General features: G+C 38.0%; 1 protein-coding gene across 1 annotated transcript; it reads right to left on the bottom strand.

Moving 5' to 3' along the window:
- Nucleotides 1-4,366: 4,366 nt before the first annotated feature.
- Nucleotides 4,367-25,543, bottom strand: NAF1 (nuclear assembly factor 1 ribonucleoprotein). The gene is made up of 8 exons (XM_062574717.1): nucleotides 24,347-25,543; nucleotides 22,371-22,512; nucleotides 18,893-18,986; nucleotides 15,081-15,163; nucleotides 13,858-14,018; nucleotides 11,901-11,952; nucleotides 8,130-8,235; nucleotides 4,367-5,083 (listed from the first exon to the last, which is right to left on the bottom strand). Exons 1-8 carry the CDS (start codon nucleotides 25,510-25,512, stop codon nucleotides 4,653-4,655), a joined length of 2,235 nt encoding a protein of 744 aa, XP_062430701.1. The 5' UTR covers nucleotides 25,513-25,543; the 3' UTR covers nucleotides 4,367-4,652.
- Between the last annotated feature and the right edge of the window lie 298 nt (nucleotides 25,544-25,841).

Here is a 25,841-nt window from a genome sequence, read left to right as displayed (position 1 = left end):
ATTAAGACATTAAAAATGTAAGCTGCAAAGTTGTTTCTTTACAAATTTAAGAGGAATCTTGTCAAGTATATGCCTCCGATTTCAATTTTTCCCATTTTACCATATAGTCATATGGGTATGTATTTATGGGTTAACTCTCAACTTTGAATAGTTATGGTCAACCCTCTCCTTATGGCTGTTTTCCTCTCACTTGACTTTTTCCCTTCTTGACTCTCCATTCACCCCATGCCTTAAGCCTACTCTGTACAGTAGGCCATGAAGAAATGTGAAATGACATGAGGAAATAACTAAAAACACTGTAGAAGTGAGAGGATTCTACTACAGTTCTCCAGGCTGGATCAGAAAATAGACATCCAAATCATAAATAAATAGTATTGCCCCACTAAAAGATAGTGCTTTATTGAAGACTTGCACCTGACCCTATCACAGCTCAGATGTCTAAAAGTCACTGAGCTACTTGCTACTTTTGGCTCATTGAGTTGACTCCCATCAGCCTTCTGAAAATTCTGTTCTGGACTCAAAACTTCTGATGCTGGCACTGCTATATCCCCCCTTACAGTGGAGAACAGTTAGTACTCCCATACCACAAACATTTATTTTAAAAAGATGGTATTCAGAAATAAATAGTAGCATAGAACAGTTAGTAATAATGAGCATAAGAAGTGAATTCACAGGTGAAGTTACTCCAGAGGGAAGGTGTGGCATGACGACATTTTTCTACCAGTCCTGTTAATCTTCATCACTGAGCAGCATAACTAGAAGTTTCTTATACTAAAAGCAGGGAGAGTAAGACAAATCACTACCCAGTAGAGTTGCAAAGTGATATGCATATGTATGAAAGGTAAAATTTGGGAATTCAGCTCTCCTGTAAAGTTTGGGAATTCAGCTCTCTTGTAAAATGCATCTTTTGATAACCTATATTTCAACCACTTTGCTCAACAAAATGCCAGCTTCAACACTTCCTCTGTTATCACAGTACAAACCCAGCAACTAAGTAGCTGCTGAGACATACGTCATTGCTGAATTCCTAGCAAATGTCTGCTTGCTAGTATTTTCAATAGACATCAGGTTTGGACGCTACTGATAGCCAGAGGACACTGAGGTGTTACTGGGCTGCTTAATAAATACGTTAATTACAGTAATGCCTAAGGAGCACCTATAGAAAATGTTTTACTGCAATGTGTGTTGAACACATGACATTAAAGCTAAGTCTACATTAGCAAATAATGTGGGCTAGAGAAAGAGTGTTTGTGCTCAGGACCTGATGTCCACTCAGTATGTATTTCATAGTTTCTATTGGCTGGCTGGCTTTTTAAGTTGTCTGGGTTATACATCAAATCAATTCAGATTAAAAACCTCAACTTCCTCCTAGGTAGTACTGACTAAGGATTGAGCTGCAGTATACTACAGCAAGAGAGAAGGAAAAGGAGGATGCACTTCAAGTACCTCATTTGCCATGAATCTGAATCTATGACTGACTTAGCATCCCAGAAACAAAGGAGTTAAGTTCAGTTCCCAAGTTAGAGTAATGTGCTTGTAATAGGATTACAGTAACACTTTAAAGTAGTGATGTGTTTAATGTAACACAGAAGTGCAGTAACAGCGATTACAGTTCAGGAAAAAAAAAAATGACAAAATGTAGCTGAGAGCTATTAAGCCAAACACAAATAGCTATTCTTGCTGCTAGAATCTGTCAAGCAAATTCTGCTAGGCTTCACAACTAGGGTTTCACAGACCTGGGGACAAAAATAAGAGCTATCTGACAATTAAAGAGAAAAGCTAGCAATATTTCCACGACAGACACTTTTTTTAAAATCAAATATATTGAGTTTTATGTCCCTTCCTCAAACTGCTGAACTCAAAGACACCCATTTCTAACCTCCCCAAATTATTCCATGTTTACACAGCTTACACTACCAATAGTAAGAATCCATCGCACAAAATAAGGGTCTAAATCTCTCTGAACACTATTGGCTTCAAACAGGTATCTGATGAAATTTAATAAACAATTTGATTACATTCAAGATAGAAAAAGAAAGGGCAGCTGCATTAGCTCTAACTTCAAATTAAGATGGTGTTACTTTAAAAATCTATTAAAATACTTGTTCAAGTCTTCCATGAGAAGCTGCACAAAACCTGCATGTTTATCCTGTTTTAGGGCAATGAACTCAATCCTCCAAGTATTTCAAACAGTGATCATGATCAATTTTTGATGAATTCAATTAACTATTGCTTTAATGTGATCCATACTCACTAAATGCAGAAGACCATAAAATTTGTATTTCTACATAATAGTATCTGGTGTGCACTCATTTATTTTGTATTGCAGCTAACTATCAAGCATTAACAAAATGACCTGTACTACAGTAAGCTTCTATCCAACTATATTATGTAATCTTTGTATTAGGTTTTGTTACATGCAAAAACCTTACTATAGACAAAAAAAGAAGTGCCTTAGCATAACTGAAATCTTAATAGTCTAGTCAAAAAATTATTAGTCCAGATCTAATTATTACTGAAAATAAAGTAGTGAATATTACTATACAGAACAAAGTATCAATAGTAAAAATACAGTTAAATTGTAGACATATTTCCTATCTTTCCTTCTTCTGATGTATACTTACCATTCAACTGCTCCTTTGGATCTTGACACTGACGGCTTCAGTCTGGGCCAGTGGGGAGAATACAGCAAGTCATCAACATCCCAAGCCTGAGGATAAGGTTGATGGCAATGGTTTCTTCCTTCTCAATCTGCTTGGAGTCAGTTTTAGGGTTACTAACACTCTTGCACACCTTGCTCTTTCTTCATCAGTCTGCAAGTTCACATTACATCTGATTTTACTTTATACAGTGCATTTTAAGTATATTAGATACTATTTATTCTCATAGAATAGACACTTTGATATTTATAGGATACTTACTCTTTATTATTACTTATTCTTTGTTCTGTTATTTCCCAAACCAGTTTTGTCCAGGTTTGCATTCCTCAGCTTACCAGCACTGTTGTAGCCCTGGGGTCCCTAGTGCCAGCCCATGCCCGGTCTCTTGTCATTCCATGCTGGATGCCTATGCACCACCACATCTCACTGCCCTCACTTCCCTAAGCCTCTGCTCTCTCTTCAGGCCTGTATTCTTCTACCTCATTATACTAAAACTATAAACATTTATAAAACATGAAACTTCAGAAGTCTCAGATTGAGGAGAAATTCTGGTTCTCAGTAACAGCACCTTGACAAGACAGCATCTACATCCGTACACTAAATTTTTGCTTAATTCTCAAGTTACTTGGAATTAGACTAAAAGTCATTATACTAACCATCTGCAGAACTTTATTAGCCTTCAAATACATACCTAAAGGACCTAAATAAGCCAGTAAGACTTTGAGAAGAGAAATACTTACCACACACTTCTATCAGTGACAGCTTTTTCAACCTCACATGACACTAGTCATGATTCTTCAGTAGGAAAACCCTCTTTGAGATATTTCCCCCCCACACACTACTTTTTTGCTCTTCATGCAAAGCAAAGAGATTCTAGTCTAGTAGATCAGTTGGAGCACTTCTTTGGAAGCTGAGAAAGCACAACTGTAGGACTGACCCTTTTGGCAGAATCAGCTTGCTCTAGGCTCTCTTTGGGTGATAATTTCACCACTCTCCTTCAAGCAGCAAGCTGAGAAAGTTGATAGACCTTGATCTTTTAGAAAAGACAGTTTTGACTGTAAGATTTTTACAGCAATCAAGCTCTATCTGCATTTTGGATACAAAATTAAACAAGGAAGTTCTGAAATGACATACTTTCTCCTCCTGTCAGGTCTAATGATCTCTTCCTACAAAGGCTGAACACCTACTGGGTCTCTCTGCAAGCATTTCTCCATTAGCAACAAAAAGCAGCTAGTAGAATTGCACTGGCTCTATCTTCCCAAGCCATGCAGTTTTACATGCTGAATTTAATTTCAAAACATCTATCCCATAGATTACTGTTTTGTTGTTCTGTACCTACCACACAGTATTAAGTCTGACAGAGCAATTAAGTTCCTGGTCCAAATTTAGACCTCAGTTACACCACCTACTTAAGATAGGCCATCCAGTTTCAGCTTTTCCATATTTCATTAACTTCACACTAAAATATGTGTAACAAGTGTTTGCGTGTCCTGCTTAATAGTGGTGTTTCCCACATGATTTACATGCTTTCAAAATATACAAATAATTGAATGATGGTTACATAAAGGAATGATGGTTTAACACAGCAACATACAACTGACCTAAAAATATTCTAATATCATCTATGCCAAACATCCTCATCACTATCAGATAGTACTTACAAAAATTCTTTCATTTGTTGCAAAACAGATTTCAACCACTATATATCACTTTCCAGAAGGTCTTTATTTGTTATCATCCCAGCCTGGTAGACACTATAAAAATAAACCATTACTTAATACTTGGTTATTTTTAATCACATAACTTTTAAAAAAGCAAAAAAACAGATATTCAAAAAAATAATTTTCTATGAATGTTCCATAAGGCATCACAACTCTAGATTTGTTCTGTTCTTGCTGAAAACTGAAGCATCTCCAAAACCTGGAGTGAGGTCTTGACAGCCTTTTCTTCCTCCTCACAAATTGCAACTCTCTGTATGGACTTTATGAAAATTTAGTAAGGTCTGAATTGAGAAGGACTGCTATCTGGAGGTGGTGGAGGAGGCGGCGGAGGTGGAGGTGGCAAAAATGGGTACGATGGGTTGTACATATTTGGACCTGTCCAAATCATATTCAGATTTGAAGGTGGAAGGTGATGCATTTCATTAACAGAGCCAAAAACTGGAGGAGGAGGAGGAGGAGGAAAGGGAGGATATGCATACTGTTGCATTATTGGACTTTCTTTTCTATGAGGTTGTGCAAACATGGAAGACTCCTGAGGCATTCTGTTGTCTGAAGCATACAGCTGTGGAGGTCTTGCTTGTGGTCTCAAAAAGCCCGGAGGGGCAGATCGAGGAGGAAATGGATCCTTTGATCTGCCATGGTATCCCCTTGAGTAACTTGAAGAAGGTTGTGGCATTGACTGATGAAGTCCATTATTCTCATCTTAAAAAAGAAAAATATAGTTTTACTAGTATTTTGAAAAAAATCAGGTTTAATCTTCAGAAGTCTTGCAAGACCCCTTTGTCTTCAAATATGAACACAAATACTTAGGCTATATTAAGATGGTCTAAAACTAGGACTATAGACCCAGTTTTTAAATCACAAAGCAAGAAGTCAAGGAAAACTGAAAAGTAATGCTTTCAAAAAAGAAGAAAAAACATTGGCAAGTCTGTTTAGCTATTCATCTTGATTTACCAGAGTAACATACAAAAAATAATCCCAAGGGCTGCAAATTCAGGCATTAAAATGAAATTTCACCTTCTTTCCCTCTATGGATTTTCATTTCAATTAATGCACCACTGGGACATTCAAACTGAGTATTTTCAAATCTTAGGTTAAAAAAAAAGTTTAGGAGCAACAAATTTTAAAATTGAAAATTTAAGTCAGCATTCATTATTCTGTCAATAGGTTTTCAAATTTTCATTAGGCTGTTAATTGCTACCAAACCTATCCCAAAATTAAGTATATAAGCATACATTCGCAGTCTTCCAAAATCTTTGGTGGAGTTAAAAACCCTTGTACTTATACACAGGAAAAGAGAATGCAAAAGATAATTTTCTAATGAAAGCGTAATGTCAAAAATTACCTTTGTAACAACTTATTATTTAAGTTATATCTACACAGATAGGTATGACAGACATGAAATCATCTGTGTTCACAGCAGGCACACCACCCACAGCACTGTACTACAAGTGGTATAAAGCTTTCATATCCATGTTGGTATTATAGCAGACACACAGGAGACTATCTGAAATTTAAATGCTTTCTTAACATTCAAAGTTAAATTGGTATTCTAGTTTTATGTCATCATTAAAAAAACAACATATCAATGAACCCTTATACAGCTGTTTTATGGAGATGATTTAAGCTTAAATAGCTTAGTCTGACAGAAGAAAGTCAGGCTGTATCTTTAGTCAATTAACTTTCAGCATTCATTTTTCAAAGACATTTTTGTTTTACTGTATAGGTCACATCATAAGCATATATTTAAGGTTCATAACAAATGTATTACCATTTTATATATAAATGCTATAAGAGTATTAACAGGATAAGCACTACAAAAGTGTAAGAGGACTATAGTAAGAGCACTGAAATAATGTTCCAAATAGCTAAGACATTCAAAAGCCTGTAGAATTGAAACACGATATCAGAAGGATTTTAAGGTTAGAAGCACAAATGCATTTAGGTACACAATATTACATAAAATCAGTGAATTTGAGGAACCTATATGGACCTAATCGTTTGCATTAGATTATATAAAAGCATTTTCATTTTTAAAAAATTAAATCTGTGAAGACAGCCAGATACCAAAATTCCTGTTCATTTTCAAGGTGGGATTAGGACTTGGACTGCTTTGTGCATCTAGTCCTCTGGGAAGCTCTGAGGTCGAAGTACTGCAATAACTATTCTTGTTCTTCTTTTTCCTATCAAAGTTGTTAGCAATGAACCAATTTTAACGTACTTAGTATTAGAGTTTTATGAAGATGTAATCGAGTAAGCCTCCAACGGAGTCTGTGCACCAACTTGCCAGCTATCCTTGCTATTGAACTCCACAGATGAAGCCAATTGTCTGCAACATCAATTTTAACGCATGTTATTTCTGGAGATACACAGTAAATGTTCATTTGTGCTCCCTTGACAGATTGAAACAGCTCCTCCTGTTCTCTGAACATAGTTCAGGAAGAGCCTCAACAAGCCCAAGGCAGAGGCTGGTCTGCAACAAGCTGGCAGAATAAGGATGTGGTGGAAAATAGGCTACATGAACTGTAGAGAAGCAGAGATTAGGAGAGAAGAATCAGCACCAAAGAAGGAAAATTGTCACATAAGGTTCAGACCTTTCTCCTATGGGAAAACTGCCAAACGCACACGGCACAAGTCAGTCCAAGAAAGTCTACAGCTTTATTTAAGGAGTAGAAGGGAGGGACAAACTGTATACAGAGGAAAACAGCTAATAAAACCGTTTGCTGACATCCGAGTTCAAGAGAAAAAGGGTTAAGGTGTGGCGGAGGTTCAGAGGGTGGGCAGGAAGGATTGCTTTCTGTAAAAAGGGAAAAGCAGTATCAAATCTTTGGATGGAATTAGTCCAAGAAAATCATGGGGGGAACACTGTGGTAGAGAAGCTAAAGACAGAAGAAGCAAGCTGATACACAAACAGTAGGAGAACAGGAAGTGGGGCATGATATAGTGTATAAAGGGAATGATGGAGAAAGCAGGCAAGAGAGGCAGGTTAGTGAGAAGAAAGAAAGTACATTAAGATTTTCAACCAACATCGCAGCCAAAAGCAGATCGAAGACAAGCATAAGGGCAAGAGATTAGAAAATTTGGTTGTTGCAACCAGAACACCCACCAAAGAACCACAACAGCAAGCATATGTCTGAAATAGATCTGCAGGCATCAGAAGAAAGGAGGGTGAAGAGAACTGAAAAAACTTTACTTAGTTCATTAAACTACTATAGATTAATTCACTTAATGACTGTGTTGGTTGAACTAAGCTACACAGGTAGCTTAGTTTTAAAGGAGAGGTACTAATCTGTCTTAGGTCAGGCAGAGCTTGCTTTATGGGTAGAGGAAGAAAATCCTCATCTACAACTCATGTTCTCTCCCTGAATGTCAGAAAAAAAAAATGGGATTTCAGGAGGTAGGTCTCCTCTATCTTTTCCCTGTATTCAAATGCTTAGGTTGAACTCATGCCCCAGGGACCTCTGCAATAAACAAACTCCACACTCCATATATGCTCTGTGTCAGCTGACACTGTCTTAAGAGTCTTTGAGTCCTTCCTGAGGAAAGCCATATCCCTATACTACTTCCCCTTTTTCAATTTACTTGGAGAAAAAATTCATTCTCTAGAAATAAAATAAAGAGCTAGAGGAATGTAGCCACAAATTCATAAATAAAACTTTGAAAAACAAAAATCATTAACTATGATATCATTGTGGATTTCAAACCAAGTTTAAAATAATGAAGTTAAGTTGCCATAGTATTCACTCACCTGATTCACTTGTTTCTGATTTCAGTTTCTTCCATACTTGATTTGGAGGCTTCTTTTTCTTTTGTTTTGCTTCTCTTTCTTTTTCATCATCACTAAAATCCAATGCCTGATTTAAGAAAATCAAAGGAAGCCATATAAAGATTGCATAAAAAACTTCAGTTCTAGCAGTAAATCATTATTTAGAAAGGATTCCATCATGTAGTCAATTTTGAAGATATTAAGATTGCGCTTTCCTTTTACTATTCAAAGAGTGTTCAACTGGCTTCTCAACACAATCAAAAACCTAGCACTTCACAAGTTTCTCCTAGGACAAGCAGACTGTGTTATGCCTTCTCATTTTCCTGCAATGACAATATTCAAGTACTGAACACAAATTGTTGATTTTTGATTGTTTAGACATTAGTGACAAAAAAGATCAACTATTTACACAATAAATATTTAAAGAACTTATTTCTGCCATTTAACTACAAAAAAACAAGTCTGTACCCAAATTATTTTTGTTTTCTACAGGTACTGCCAAAAACAGCAGTGAAGATTTTAGGACATGTAGGTAATTCAAAAGAGTTTACCAAGAATTCTATTTCACTCTCCCCAAGAAGCAGCCTCTATCAAAACAAGAAATCACTTGATTCTTACTCAAAATAAGAGTAAAAAGTAAAGCAGCTGAGAGAGCTCTGAGGAAGTTTGCCAGTAATTCTCGGGAGGCAAGGGTGGGGGGGAAGCTTTCAAGTATCTATAAACTATCCAAATTGCAGACTAGGTAAATTAAAATAAGGATTATTAATAAATTAAAATATTAATAAGCTATTAATATTAAGCCAATGAACGCAGTACATTTTAATTTAACTACATTAAAGTGCATTAAAAAATACATTGCAGAAAATTTCTGTATTTCCGCTTTGAAAAGTGATGTCACTTACAATATATTCAATGCAACTGCACCATTTTGTACCAGCCATGCAAAGTTCTGCTACCTTTAGAATGCTAGCTTACAGTTATGATGAGGAAAGGATATTAGTGACTGATTTAAGGGAGTAAGGTTTTGGGGGTGTCCCCTCCAACATTCTTCACATTCTGAAAGAAATATTTTTACTGCTTACTAATATCTAGTTTCAGTATATACAGTCAGAGAATACACCTCAAGAGCATTGTGCTAACAGTGATTTCCTGTTCTGCATAACCAGATTATATTCTTACACATGCAACCAAAGCCATGAAGAATGCAACAATATGCTATGCATCTCCAAGAGAAATTTTATTAACTCCTGTTGTAAGGACTTCAATACACCATCCTCTGATAGACCAGAAATGATATACAAGGGCCACCTTCTGTTCCCAGCTAATTTTCACCTGACATTCCACAAAAACTATCTCAGAGAAACTACAGTATCTCTTGTTAGCCTTGCAGCAAATAGATCACGTATTGCTCTCCTGTGATCCCAAAGATAAGGCCTAGAGAGACTGTATTATTATGTCTACGGTTAAACATGGTTAATTACAAGCCTGTCAGAAAAGGAAAATTTAAACCCTATCTTAAAAATTATCAAAGATAAAGGCCCAATATGGATTAATTTAAGGTTCACACAAAAATATGCATATTCACAGTATAAACAGAAAAACTGAGTCCAGAAACTTTGCAAATTCACCATGGGAGTTGACCAGAAAACCTGTAAGAATCAACTGCCAGTTGAGGGCTCTAAAAGATTGTAGTCATGAGACTGTTTCAAATATCACTAACATAAAACTTTATCTATATCCCTTCCAATGGCTAGTGCCTTTGAAGCAAAAGCAACTCTGTACCACCTCATCAATGGCTGCCATCCACATCTTAGCTTATACTATATTCACTAAAGCTGTCCAGAGTCTAGATTATCATTACAACATGTTAGACTCGGGTTGTTTTCTCCAAAAGAGCAGACATATCACACAGTCCGAACAAGCACTGTAACAAAAGTGTCACACAAAGCAGCTAAGTTTGACTGCCCTTGTTCATCACAAACTTCTTTCAAATTTCCCTCCTAAAGCAAAGGACAGTAGATCTCAAGTTCCCTCTCCACATTCACGTTCACGGCAGGAAAAAAGGAATCAAATTTGACCATGCACCAAATAGCCTGTAACATTAACAGAACACAGGACAATTCTGGCCTCAGAAGCTTGCAATCAGATTATAAGAAAGTTTCTAAGGTATTAAAAAAGATAGCACTGACACCAATATCAGCTTTGGAAAAAGCCATGATTCCACATATGTAAAAGACTCGACTCTACATAGCCAAATCACAAATTCAAAATAAGCATTTAAAGGCTTATCTCCTGGAGAGCTTTAAAAACATTGCTAAAACTAAGAATACTTTACCATTAGCCAAAAAGCACACTTTAACACCAACACGAGAAAGTCACTCTATGAAATTAAGTTATTCAAGATTAGTTACAAGGAAAATATAATTCAAGTATATACAAATTTCTAAAACTCTATAGCACATATATACAGTCTAATTCTAACACTTCTAATTCTCAAATGACGATGTTGAAACAAGAAAGGAAAACAATCTCAGTCAGAATTGTCAAACAAGCATTCTTTAAGAATGGTTTAAGGTTTCAAAACACACCCTCACAATACTGGAAAAAGTGATGTTCTGGACTGACAGATTGTAATGCCATTATAAGACATTTTCAAGCATAATAAAGCCTGTGTCACAGCATTTCTTCATCAAGCCAAAACAACTCTCCAGGAGCAAGAACTGCGAATGCAAAAATTGGTTAAGAGGAAAATTTTTCCTACCTATTTAAAAAGTTAAATGAGAAACACTTAAAGAATTATGTTAACCTTACAAACTTTCATAAAATTCACATGAAGCACCTACATAGATCTCTTCTCAGGAGAGTCAATGCTTTCAGAGATTAACTATTTTCTTTGGATAAAGTAGGCTTGAAGTAAAAATTGCAAGGAAAAATGACTCAAGTTTTGAGCTAGAAAACATATCAGTCTCATAGAAACATCTCAATGAAATCATCAGCCCTGGGCCTCTTACTAAGAGAATGATCGTAAAAAGTGTAGTTAGTGTGATTAAGGAGTACTGGACAAAAAGCCTGGAGGTCCCTGAACAAGCCTTTAGGGACCGTACAGGAAGGGGTCCCTAAACCCGTCAATGGATGCGAGCAAGGAGCTCTCCCTCCTACACGATCCTGTAGGACTGCCTTTGCACCAAAGCAGCTCTCAGAACCAGCATTCCGTAAGAGGAAGCAGTAGGCAAACCTTACCAAGGAGCCAAGAAGAAGGCAACAGAAGAGGGGTCAAGTCAATCTAACAGAGCAGGCAACTTGAACATCCTGCCAGTACTCTGCAAAGCATACTGTTTTGACCTTTAAGTAAAATAATTGCTTGTGGTAGGGTGAAAGAGCTGCACTGAAAGAACAGCAAGGACAGGACAAAAAAAAATCGCTGTCAGAAGTAGAACTATGAGGCAAGCTAAAAAGCACTGCTACTCAAAGCTGAATACTCAAATTGACAAACATGTTCTTGAAGCACCAGAGGAACTGAAGATAAAGACATACATTTATCTAATTGCAAAAAATAAGACAACTAGTTCACTCTACACTGACTAGGAGGCCAGTTCAAATGAAAACATGTCATCTTTTCAATTAATAAAAACTATACCCAACTCTTCACTGCACAAAAAGTAAGCTTGCTAACTACACAGTTACTCTGCACAGACATTTTTCTATGTACATGTTGTGCAATCAAAATTGGAAAATCAAACACGCCATCATTACCTCAGGTGGTGGTTCTTGGTCATTCTTCCACGATGCATCTGACCCTTTTTCCCTAAAAAAAAGGCACAAGTTAGCCTTTCAAGGAGAAGGGAAATTGTCAAAAGAAGAATGAGAAAAGTAACACAATATATGCCAGGTTAGAAACAATTTACAAGAACTGTACTGTAGCAAATAGAGCAACATTTTTTTCAAGGTATTAGATCTCTTAAAACAAAGTTACCCATTTTAAAAGAAGTATTTGTTTTTTAATGTTATTTCTAAGCTAATAGTAGTATTTGTGAACTTGTCTTCAGAATATATGCCACTTGAAAAATGTTCCTACTTTGGCTGAAGATGGAACATTTTACATAACTAATACTAAGCTTTGATCAATATTCTCTCAACACATCTTGCTGAACCCAGATTATCCAATTCAACTGAGATTGTTCACTGCAACTTTCTTATGCTGCCTACAGTCACAAGCTTTCCTTATTCTTCCCTTTCACTCCTTCGTATTCAAAACACATTTTCAGTTAAAAAGGAAAATGAGGTAGTCCAGGAAAATACAAGCCTTAAGTGAAAGTAAGCTTGGAATTAAAACTCTTACTACTTGCAAAACGGGACTGGTAAAAACTAAGGCTTTAGGCCTTCAATAGGTGTAATAAACACAAGTTTCATGTATTCAACAAACCAGTGACAATCAAGCAGCAATAACAAGATCAAAATATGTAACAATCAGCTCTAGACAGCCTGGACTCAAAAGGCTGAAAGGCAAAGATCATCCAAAGAACCTGGGAAAGTCATTTGGACGTACTTTGTGCCTCAATCTTTGTGCATAAAACTGAAGCTCAGTCTTCACGTATCACTAGAATACCAAAAAGGCACAACTTGTTTGTGATTATGTGTAATTCATATTAGCATGCAAACCACTCTAAAGTATGATTAGAAGAAAAGATTAAAGGGAAAAGAAATATGAGGACTTCATGTGACTAATTTCTAAGCTGTAGAAAAATATTTACCTATGCAATGATGGAGAGTAACATTCCTCTCTCATTATGAAGAAATTTCTCTTTTAGAAACTGTAGTTATTTCAGACAATAATTTATAACTTGAAATATCTAGTAGTCATTTATTATATTCTTTCTTAATCTTTGAGTAGGCCTCTTCTGAAATGGTACAAAGTACTCCTCATTTATTCATATGTTCTATTTTACTCAAGTAGATTATGAGACACAAATACTACCAAGAAGCATCTATTCATATGTTCTATTTTATTCAGGCAGAAGATGAGACAACACTATCAAGAAGTTTCTGAACATCATCCTACATTGTCACTCAAACCCTGTCCCTTCCTCTAAGTTTAGGGCAGGTAATTTGTTACATAAAAATAGTTATTCTCCATCTGCACAACAGTTTTATTGATAATTAAGTTTCAATTCTGGCCTTGTAACATGAAATAATTATAGTAAATGAACACAAATACGTCATCTTGTTCAGAATTTATTATGCTCAAGTTTACTATCAGGTATTGGGCCATAATGGTGGTCTCACTAAAGCCTAACAGTAGTGCTATATAACAAGAACTTGAAAAATAACAAAATTGAAAAAAGTTCATCTTGCAGAACACGCGTGTATATGTGTCTGAGGGTGGGGGAAGGAAACATCAATCAATTTTCTTCAAAGAAACTGCTTCCAGTTACATTTTAGATAGCATAACATGAAAATAAAAGATTAATATATTAATTTGAATAAGGAGCTACTAAACTTCAATAATTATAACATTTTAATAAACTGCAGTTTACAATTATTCTGCACTTTTTTCAAAAGCAAAAACAGTACAATATTATTACAGTACAGCTGAGTTTTAGCATCAAACCTATGTCTTACAGTTTCTCATTCATCAAGGCTGTACTTAAATTCAGTATTTTTAGCTACATTAAAAAAATTCTAACCAGATTAGAAAAGAAGTCAGACTTACTGTGTTAGTTTCTCAGCAAATATGTACTGGGTGAAATCCTCCACTGATGGAGCAAAATACATGCTATCTTGCACATTAATACCTTTTGCTTTGATATGCTCAGAGTTGTTAAACCTCAGTACGTAAAAGGGATGTAAAACAGGTCCAAATATCTCAAATATCTGAAATATAAACAAAATTAAGATATAATTTAAATTAACTACCAAGAATAGATAGTTAATTTCATTGTAGACAACTGTCAAGCTTTAAAATATTTTGTATTTAAGGACAGTGCTTGATATCTTTTTAAACTGCAGCAAAGTCATTTTCATACTATCATTCTATAACCTCATTTTCTTTGCTGTGTATTTCCTCAACTGTTTTAAAGTCATAATGTTAAAGAGTAGTGTGTGCAGCCATTGATATTGCCTCCACCTATCCAACTGAACCACTTTCTCTGCCTATTTCCTTTATCATAATAATCTTTTCATTTTGTCAAATCTCTATTCTTCCCTCTCCACTTCGGTTTTCAAATCTTTTACACACAGAACAATCTCCTGATTGTTTATTCCTCAAAATTCATTGCCACAATAAGCTATTACAGAAGTTCTCAGGCATGTTTCCCAATTCCATGATAAGCAGCGAATTCAGAGCTGTTCTAGGGAATATGCAAAATTTCAGCCTGTGTTCTCCTGTATTTCACTCGCATCTAGTATAAAAGAATATTAGAGATAGTTCTGAATGATATCCTTCTTTCACCGGAAAATACACAAAATACAATGCAATATCCCTCTCAGCAAATATCCTTCATTATACTTGTATACAGCACACATTGGCCTAGAAATGAAACACCAGCAAAATACAGCTGTGTAAACCTTTCCTATTTTTTGTGCAAGTAGATTCCAAATTCTCCAATCTTTCCTCCAACTCCCGACAGTGAAAGAGCACAACCTATTAATATATCATCTATCTGAAAGTAACCATTCCCTTTCCGCAAGCCCTCTCCTAAAACAGCAGACACTTATCACACCTTGCAATTCAAAAAAGGGGTCACAAGCTGACAATTTTAGAGATTAATAAATGACTAAAGAGAAAGTGACTACAAACAGTCAAAAGCACAACAAAAAGCTAGAAATCAAGGAAACACTTAAATCTTTTATTGAGTTGATTTCAAGACTATTCGTTGGAACATAAAATATTCTGAATTTTACATTAGCGTAACAGTTTTCATGCTTTACACACACCTTTCCTGCTGCTTGCCGATCTTCTTTAAAAATTATGCTTTCTTCATTTACTGGAGGTAGACCTCTCAGAGATTCAATTATTACTAAAATGGAGAAAAAAAAAAACTTTTAGAGTTTTATGCTCTAACAAACAGCAGTATGTAGATAACTGTAGGGAAATTTAAAAAAGCACCCTTTTTTTTTTAATTAGGCTTCGCCCAAAAATTCTTGCACATGCACTAAACTGCTTACAATTGTGAACTCCTTCTCCAAGTGCCAAGATTCACATTGGTTTACAAAATTACTCTTTTCCAGCGAGGGAAGAAGAAAGGAGACAGGTATAGGTACAGAAAAGGAGCATCAGATTCATATATGTGGAATATCCATTTTATTTCCCCAAGCTATTTCATATTTGAGAGCACAACAGCAGTAACTTTTTTTTTCCCCAAGTCTGAATGCTCAACTACATTCTGCCTTCCTGATATTCCAAAAAAAATCCCCCAGAAAAACAGAATGGAAGTAACTATGCTATAGCTTTTCCTTGTAAGTCATAAGACTCACACCAGAATGCAAAGGATGCGTGGCAGTCCAATCAGTATAGTCACTGGTGGTATCATCCACTTATGAAGATGCACAATTTGAAACACATTCCTAAATTTTAATGTCATGTAATTGTCTTACGCTCTATCTAGCCTAATCTATGATTACTGAAACTGAGCAGTCAGATAAAATAAGTCCTTCTATTAACTCAAAGATGAAATCTTAACACTTCAGACTTACATACTTACAAAGGGACACAGAAGTGTGTTCTTGCTATAACGAATACACAATTTGAAGTATGTTATGAATTTACAGTATTGTTTGGTTTTCCAGATTCAAAAAAGTAAAGTTTATTTGCTGAAATCTTGAAGATAGTTTGTTCTTGTATTTGATTTTTGCTTAACATCTGTTGCTTTAGTCTACAGAAGTATTTGAGTCTTCCTTTAAATTCAGCAAGAATTCTGTTTAAAGTTGTCAATACAGAGGTCTAGCGGCACTGCACTAAAAAATTCTGAATTCAGATTCTGAAGGTAATTTTTTCTACCTTTAAGACAGCATAATGCTCAATTAAGCATTCTCAATACCTCTCCACCATCAAAAAAGTCACTCAAGCACACTGTGTTGCTGTAAGACTCCACTGAAAACAAATAAACAAAATTACCTTTGCTAAATTCACATAAAAGGACTTAAAGCAATGAACACATCATGCTAAAACCCTTAAGCTTCAGTACTACTTCAATACACAAACATCTTGTGACATGTCAAGCTGTGATAATGCTATAGACTAATTTATTGAATGACATACAAGTAGGGATATTGGTTTATTTTCTGCCCACTTGTAAGACACATATACAATATATACAATAAAAGTAGCCAATATATTGCTTAACTCTCATGAGAAAAATGTCCCGAAAAAAAAAACAAACAAGGAAACCTCAGAGAACACTCCCAGCTTGCAATAATCATTTATAGCTCCCAGCCTTCAAACAGGCTACAGAAAACATTCTGCAAACACAACTCATGCCAGTCCCATGAAACACAAGAGAAATGTTACCACCTACAGCCTATTTGGCTTATAACTCCCCCATACCACCCAAAACCCTCAGCTTCAGCTTTTCCATAACCCAAAGCACAGTTCCAGGGCAGGTTTCTCATATACACCCAAGCTGTTTTACTTCCAGGCTACAACCCACACTCTGAATTTCTCTATTCTCTTTAAGTATCTTGCAGCAAAATATTGCAAAGTTCTGTGAAATGCTGGTATGTTAAGTTAGACGTTCACAGAAAGTTTTTCTCTCTTGCTTTTAGCTACTGTGAAGCAAACATAAATCTGTATTATTCATTCTAGCTTTAAATTCACTTTATAGTATGAAATAGCCTATTTCTAAGACATTATCACACTGCAGATTGATGAACTTCAGAAATCTCCACTGTTCTCTGTAGCAAATTTCGATACAAAGGATTTATCTTGTCAAAATACTTACAAGTTCCAAATGGGACTCGAACCCCTGTCCCATATTAGAAAAAAACCTGTATACACTCAGGTATCAATTTAGTTCGAAATAAAATAAGTGTTAGCTGACAGTCCCTAACATGGCTACAAATCAATTTAAACTAAGGCTGCTCAGGCACCCCTTTCCAAAAGAGAGGAAGAGAAAAGCAGCACATACACACAGAAAAATTAACAAAACAAGCTAGTAAAATCTAAAAATAACACAGAGATATACTGAGTTTTATTCCATACTCATGAGTTTATTTCTTGTACGATTATTATTCTGTTTCTTAACTTGAAAACAATCAATGTAAACTCAACAGTTCATGTACTTGAGTTAAATAAAGCAGAATGCAAATCCAAGAATTCATTTGTTAGCAAACTGACACATTAGAAAAGGTTCAACTCACCAATAAGGATTAGAAATTAAGGCTGACCTTCAAAATTTAAATCTTTGGAAAAAAAAACTTTAACCATTAACATAATTTGATCACAAATAGGAATAACAGCGAACTATCACTCACCCATTTCTCTTTTAATCTCTCTTCCAACTTTTGTTCTAGCTGAAAACAGCCCTATTGAAATCCCTATTTTTTTCAACAAGTAAGAAAGGACAAGTAGAATAAGAAGGTAATAACCAGACCACCATCTTCAGTTCTTTCAAGCCAATTTCTGTCCCATGAGTAAGAGTAAGCCTCATTCAAAACCAACACCAGCAAGCCTCATTCAAAACCAACACCAGCAATGAAGTTATAGCAAAGGAATTGTCTGTCTTTAAAGGAATTACCGGGAGTATTTTACAGTAAAACAAACCTTAATAGCAAAGGCTATCTGATTTAATTTTTTGCTACCTTGCTCAAACTAAACTTCAGAATTACTTTTCAATTTCCATCTGTATTAAAAAATTGCTTTGAAAACAGTTCAAGCAGTATGGAATATTCAAAGAAGCTTAAGGACAAATATATTATAAAGATTCTTTTTTATTATTATTAATATCAGTCTCTGCGAAACTTGGATTTCACATATCAAAGTCTGAGGTCCAGGCAGACCTGGAAGCATCCCCAAATGCTTGCTGTTTACAACTAAGCTTATGTTCACTGTATGTTTCAATCCTCTTTAAGCTTACCCTCCAGCATCTATAAATCATATTAGTCGTGCTGCCCTATGATTGCTGACACCACTAGCTTGTATTTGGTCAAGGGGCCAGAACTGGGATGAAGAGATAAAAAGATGAACTTACACAATACACAAATTACCTCATAAGCACTGCTATAGAAACAAGCCTTTTTTGGTCATCATTAAAGAGCAAGCACTTGGGACTGAGTTGTACTGTATCTGTGCTTTCAATTATCCACCTCCTATCTCAAAAACAATTTAGATATAGCATGTAGAACTGAAACTTTTTAATGTATTGTAAATGCTCAAATCCTGTTGTTCCTAGAAGTAATACAAAAGGCATAATACAAGGTTAAAAAAGTTTATGAAAAAATTAGAACATGAGAGTTCCACTGAACCATATGCAGTTAATACTCATAATACCTTACATTTTTAAAAGTGAATTATGAATAACCAACTAAAAGATTCAGTGCAAATATAACTTTTAGCCTATCCATTAAATGAATCCTCTTTCAGCAATCTATATCCCTTTCCTGTACAAGGACAAGATATCAAATACTTAACGGTATTATGAAACAGAATGCTGCAGCACCAACATTTGGAGGGAACAACTATATGTACAATTAATATAAAGAGATTCAAAAGCATTGTAATTAAAAACAGAAAGTAAACATTTCTTGCCTACCCAGCTGTCCAATAATGCTTGAAACTGTCCCAAAGAGCTTCAGTTCAACCTCATCAGGCAGAATTATTTGTAAGTCTTCAACAGGAGGCAGTTCCTGAAAGTAAGTAAATATTCAGAGTACAATCTTTTCACAGTAAGACATTCATCACTTTGTTGCTGTATAAACTTGACCATCCTTAAAGCCTGCTAGCATTCTGAAGATTAGAAATCTACAGTATGAAATGCCTGCTTTAGAATAATTCTAAATGAACTCATTTTTTGCAAAACATTAACTTTGAAGACATCCTCTCTGTTAAGACACTGCTCTACATATTTCCACTGTCACTAAAGTAGAAGTCAGTTTTATTCAACTGGAGAAAACTAAGAACAGGCAGGACTTTTGTTCATTTTTGTGAACTTTCAAGTTAGATAAATCAAGTTCAATATATGACACAGTAACTACTTAACGTTAATCACAAATCAGATAACTGATAACCACATTCAGTGAATGACAAAAAAAGATTATATAGCAAGAGCTAACATAGTAGGAAGTACACAATACATATAATCTGATTTGACAAAACGGTGTCCATTAACTCCTTGACTTAAACCATTATAGAAGATGCCAAGATCACAATAACCTACAAGAAGTGATTTTTAGATGAAAGTTTTATTTGGTACACGACAGTAATCTTAGAGAACTGTTCTGAAAAAATATCATGTTTCAGATATACAGTTACAAATGAGTACTGTGCAGTGAATATTCTTCAAATTAAACTTTCCTTAAATGAAAGGATCAAAATCTGCTATTAAAGATTCTGTAAAGCAAAATTCATGATCTGAGGTTCATTATACACAAGATTTCTATGCATTTACTACAGTGCTGCAAATTCAATATGGACTGCATGTATTCACAAGGTAAAGGCAATCTTTCCTTGTAGGTATTATCTTCAAACTTCTGAAAATGGAGATCCAAAGCTTAGCAATGAATTGCATTTTTAAAACTTATCTCCCATTTCTAAAATGGAACGCCCCCAATAGCAGAATCTTATCTCTTACTAGAACTTCACCTGATCTTTATTTCTAACCTAAGTCCTTGGCAAAGACTGCTAGAGCAACTCAAAAACCAAACTGAGCCCAAGTTTCTTCCAGGTCATACAATTTAGCACTTAGAAATAAGATGGGAATTCAGATAGAAACACCCACACACGCACTTAGAGGACAGTAACTTTTCTAACATTAAACCAAATCCACTCCTAAGACTTAACTTAATCATAGTTGTTAGAACAAGTCAAAGACCAGAAAGAATAAGATTTTGATCACAAATTTCAAACTCTGAAACAGTGTCATCTGTCATACTATGTTCAGTGTCTGCCAATCCTGTACTTCAAAAGTAGGAAGTTTTCTAAGGTAGTTCCATTAGCATTTCTTAATATAAACAGATTTTTCCCCTATGTACATATTTGAGTGAAACAGACTTTCTTACTCTTTACTTTGACTCACATTTCAGTAAATCAGCTATTGGAGACTTTTTGGTAAAAGCACAGCATCATACAAAAAGAAAAGTTTAATTTTAATAGATGTGTATTATTTTTAAAATTAAAATTAACATCAGTTGAGCTACATCTTCACATGGACTAATTTCTATTACTGTATTATAGCTTAGTACAAGACACAGTAAATCTAGTTGCTAGAACTAGCTATCACGAACTTAAAATTAGTTTTGTATAACCACCGAAATTACAAAAAAAGGCTTAATTTTAAATACTCTTTTCAGAGTAATCGTCTGGATTTGTAGATAGCAAGATAACAAGATAAAACAGCAGATCAGAGCACTTTCACATTAACATGAATTTTATTTAAATCAGTGCACAGAAATTGGTAAATAAAAGTTATTAAGTAAATCTACTTGAGCAGGTATTTTTGTTTGGAAGTCCTGTGCCGTTGAAAACAGTTGTCATGGAAGCATTTATGCTTCTAGTATTATCACAATTTGAAATGTGTGTGTAAGCACACGTAAGCAGAAACTGCCCTGGCACTTCACTCCTTTAATTAGTTGCTAGCTTTAGAAAGCTAAAAATCTTTCTGTAACTTATGTCAAAATATCCTTCTATGTTTCTTCAGTGCAGCTAAGTTCCTGGTTGAATACGTTCGGACAAAAATACAAATCCCTAATGTCTTGCATTTTAATGTTAGTCACAGATCTTCCATAAGAAATAGTGCAAATGTGAAGTTTCACCAACAGTGAGCACAGACAAAGGAAGTAACATTCAAGATCCATCAGACGTCTACGACGTGAGAGTCGCGTAAAAAAGAAAAAATAGTAACATCCTCCCAGTCACGTAGTTTCTTGATTTACCTTGAGAAAAGCTCTTGTAACCCAAAAAGAAAATCTCAGTACGCAACGGTATATCTGTCTCTCAATCTCAGGGATAAAACAACGTCCTTACAGCTTTTCCTGACTGCAGTATACTTAGTGGCTCTAAAAGAACAATTTGTTGGTCACAATTGTTTATGGCCTACTATCGTTGTTACTACTTTTGTGTGTCCACACCTCAGCCTTTCCAGACAGTCATCTAGGACTTCAGAACAAACTCTTACAGAGTACTAAAGTCAAATAACTGTATCTGAGTAATATCGGCTCTTCAGACTTTTTTTCCACATTTTAATCATTTCTTGTACCCTTCTTTGGGCTTCCTTCTAATTCTAGAATATATTTTTTATGAGGAGGAAAGATCTACTCCACACAGAATAACTGATGAAGATGTACTGTTAATGTGTAAGTTGACATTAAAGTGTTTTCTTATCCTTTTATTCATAATCTATCATAAATGATGTATCCATTACCAGATAATCACTACAATTCATTTTTTAAATCACTTAATTTTGAGTTGTGAGCAATATCAGTGGCAATTGTTAACTAGTATTTATGAGCAAAAGACAGTATCTTGATGCAATCTAAGATTCTGATCTGCCATACCTGGAACAGAACTGTAATAAAGATAATAAAAATTACAAATTGTAACAAGCACAGTAAGAGTTCTATGACCACTCAGCTTTGATTAAGCGAGAAAGAGGTAATACAATTTAATCTTTGGTGGCTTTGAGAAGGCTTCTAAAATTTTTACATATTTGAATTTTATCTGCAAGATGCATCAGACCTTAAGGTATCCCTCACGAGATAAGGGCAGTAAGAGCCTGCAATATGCAAACAATGAAAAAGGTGCTATAATACCCTTTTCATGCAACTTATTTTCATAGACCTCTTCCAACTGCAATTTTATACATATCTGAACCTAAAATGAGTTCACTTCACTTCAGAGGGGTCTTAATATAAGTTAACTTAAAACAGTTAAGTCATCACAAAACATAGTAATTGAGAGTACATTTTTACACTGGTTCAGGAATAGCATTGTTAGTAACTTGAAACGTGTTCTTTTGCAATGTATTAGGTTGATTTACTGTATAAAGGCTTAAAAGATAATATATTTTTACTTACATCAAGAGGCAACTCGTCTTTTGTTTTAACCCTGTAAGATCTCTTATCCTTTTCATTTGGATGATCATCATCATCAGATACCACTGAAGGAGAATGCGAAGAGGAGGAAGACGTAGTTGATGAACTATCTGAATCTGTATCACTAAATAAAGGAATCACTGAAGTTAGAATATGGACTTCTACATTACAACTATATAAGAAGTGGCTAGATTATGTATCACCCAATTATATTTAAATACCAGATACATTTTTCTTAAATGCATACCTTTATGCAGCAACCTTTTCTGAACCTACAAGTCACTGACTAAGATCATAAAAAAGCTGATAAAAAAAAATCCCTTTCAGATTCTTTGATATTGCATTGCCCTTTTCACAAGCAAACCAATGGTACTGAATTACTTGTTGCTGCTATTCTTCTACAAATGCTAAAAGACAAGACAACAAATAAGAGCACCTCCCTGAACAGACCCTTTGTAAAAGCTAAGTATAGACTTGGAAGAAAATCAACACAAAAACATAGTCATAGAAATCAGTCAGACTACCAAAGACAGAGTTTAAAAGGAGGGATGAGCTGCAGATAGCCAGGCAAGTTGGCTCAAGCTATAAAAATTTCATCTGAAATATTCACCTGGAAATCAGAGCAACAGATTCTGGAAGCAAAAGGACTACAGATGAAACCCCAGCCACACTTCAGAAATCTTGCTCTCCATCACCTCACTCACTCTCCATCAAGTTCTAGGAAAACTTGAAGGAAGCAAAGTGTTTCCCTAGTCAAGCTTTAATCTGTTAATCACTGATGAAACTCAGTATCCTCTTTTTATGAGCAGATCCTTATATTTCACATCAGTCTCCAGCAGTTAGAAAGAGCACATATCCTTCCTGCTATTATAAAGCTGCAGTGGCCTGAGGAAGACACAGAACTCATTAAACTAAACAAAAAGCATGCCAGCTACTGAGACTGTAACATAGCCTACACCCAAAGTTACATTTCACCAACTACACTGAACATAAAAGCATAGCTGTAAGTAGAACATAGACCTTTTTGCAAACACACATAGTTTGAGAACCACCTTCTCCGCTGAGATGTCAACATCTCAGTACTTGTTAAAAACTTGCAATGTATACCCTTACCTTGAATCTTACATTCAGTCTTACTTACATTTTTCCAGTAAAAACACAGAAGGTGTCTTATGAGTGATGCAGGAACACCCCAAGAGACAATGTCAAACAAAACATTAAGACTGTCATGGTGACTCAACTAACCACAATCTTCTGCAGGTCACCAACAACAAAGTCATGCTTTCACTCAAAATCATATACCCTCATAAACATTATTTTGAGGAGTTATTAACAAAACAGTGCCTCTAACAACGCCTTACCATGAAAGCATTAGCTAAATATAACCAAAAAATATCACTTTAAGTTATATACCATTTGCAGATAACTAACAACCTCCAGTATGTGCTTCCACGCAAACTTTAAGAAAAATCACAGCATCTGTAAGTGTTTCTTGGTTCTCCTAATCACAAAAGCAAACATCAAACCATAACTGTAATAAAAACAAAGATACAAATGAATACCAGTTTAAGAAAATGTTAAGCTGACCAACAGGTAGCTTGAATACCACAAGAGGGATAAACAAATCCTACCACAGAGTGCATTTAGTGCACACAAAGTCCAGCCGGGCCTAAGAGTGAAACAATCCCACAATCATCTGGGAAGCTGAAGAGATTCTTTCTCCAGCTCTCAGTAGAGTCACAGTAGGAAAGAGAAATCCACTAAAACAAAGGCACTCCTGGGGGAAAAGGGAGGGTCAGACACCTCCTGCACGCATTTGAGCCACAGGGCAATGGGCCTACACCCCGTCCGGCACCAACGGCGACGCCTGGGACCGCACTGAGGGGCCAGAAACGCCGCCGCGGAGAGCACCGCGCCTCCTCGCCCCACGGCCCCGCCGCTGCCGGGGCCAAACCCACCTCTCCGAGCTCGACGCGGGGGCGGCGGCAGGAGGCCCACCGGAGCCGGCCGCCGACGGCTCCCCTTCCCGCGGAGGCGCCCCTTGAGGCGGCAGCGGAGTCCCTTCATGCGGCGGCGCCCCTTGGGGCGACACGGTCCCTTCCTGCGGCGACGGCGCCTCTTCAGCCAGCGGTAGCAGCGGCGGCGGGGGCGAGCCTTCCCGCGACGGCGGCGGCATCGGTGCCGCTTCCCGCGGCGGGGGCGGCGTGCCTTCCCATGGCAGCAGCGCCGGTGCCTCCTCCCGCGGTGGCGGCGGCGTGCCTTCCCGCGGCGGCGTCGGTGCCCCCTCCCGCGGCGGGGGCGAGCCTTCCCATGGCAGCAGTGCCGGTGCCTCCTCCCGCGGCGGCGGCGCCGCTGCCCCTTCCCGCGGCGGCGGCGGCGTGCCTTCCCATAGCAGCGGTGCCGGTACCCCCTCCCGCGGTGGCGGCGGCGTGCCTTCCCGCGGCGGCGTCGGTGCCGCTTCCCGCGGCGGGGCCGAACCTTCCCATGGCAGCAGCGCCGGTGCCCCCTCCCGCGGCGGCGGCGGCGGCGGCGGCGTAACTTCCCGCGGCGGCGTCGGTGCCCCCTCCCGCGGCGGGGGCGAGCCTTCCAATGGCAGCAGTGCCGGTGCCTCCTCCCGCGGCGGTGTGCCTTCCCATAGCAGCGGTGCCGGTGCCCCCTCCCGCGGTGGTGGCGCCGTGCCTTCCCGCGGCGGCATCGGTGCCCCTTCCCGCGGCGGGGGCGAACCTTCCCATGGCAGCGGTGCCGGTGCCTCCTCCCGCGGTGGCGGCGCCGTGCCTTCCCGCGGCGGCAGTGCCGCTGCCCCTTCCCGCGGCGGGGGCGAGCCTTCCCATGGCAGCGGTGCCGGTGCCTCCTCCCGCGGTGGCGGCGCCGTGCCTTCCCGCGGCGGCAGTGCCGCTGCCCCTTCCCGCGGCGGCGTGCCTTCCCATGGCAGCAGTGCCGGTGCCTCTCCCCGCGGCGGCGGCGTGCCTTCCCGCGGCGGGGAGCAGCGCGCTTCCTCGGCTGGGGGCGGCGGGTCTCCGCCTTCCCCCTGGTCCCCGCCGGGGCTCGGGGCAGCCGCGGCCTGCGGGCCGGGCCCAAGGTCCCGCTCAAACGTCAGCATCTCCAGCTGCGCCACCACCTCCATGGCCCCGTGCGCCTCCCGCCTCTCTCCAGCCGCCCCACGCGGCCAGCGGCCCCGCCCACAGCCCTACGCTACTTCCGGCCGCCGCCAAAGGCGCGCGGCTGCTGACTGAGGTTGTCTGGGCTACGGCGAGGGGCAAGGCAGGACGCATGCGTGGACCGGGGAGGGCGGGCCAGCGCGGCGGGGGGCGGTACCGCGGTGCGTCACTAGGGGTTGGCGCGAGGGGCGGCTTAGGGGGGAGGGAGGGGCGGAGCTCAACGGCTGCTGCCCCGGTCTTGGGGGCGCGGGGAGCGCGGAGGCCGTGGAAGAGTAGAAAGTGGCTGACTTGATTT

The sequence above is a fragment of the Rhea pennata genome, chromosome 4 (assembly GCF_028389875.1).
Source record: "Rhea pennata isolate bPtePen1 chromosome 4, bPtePen1.pri, whole genome shotgun sequence".
Taxonomy (NCBI): Eukaryota; Metazoa; Chordata; class Aves; order Rheiformes; family Rheidae; genus Rhea; species Rhea pennata.
Note: the sequence above shows the minus strand (reverse complement) of the source record. Positions and strands in the feature narration are given on the sequence as shown.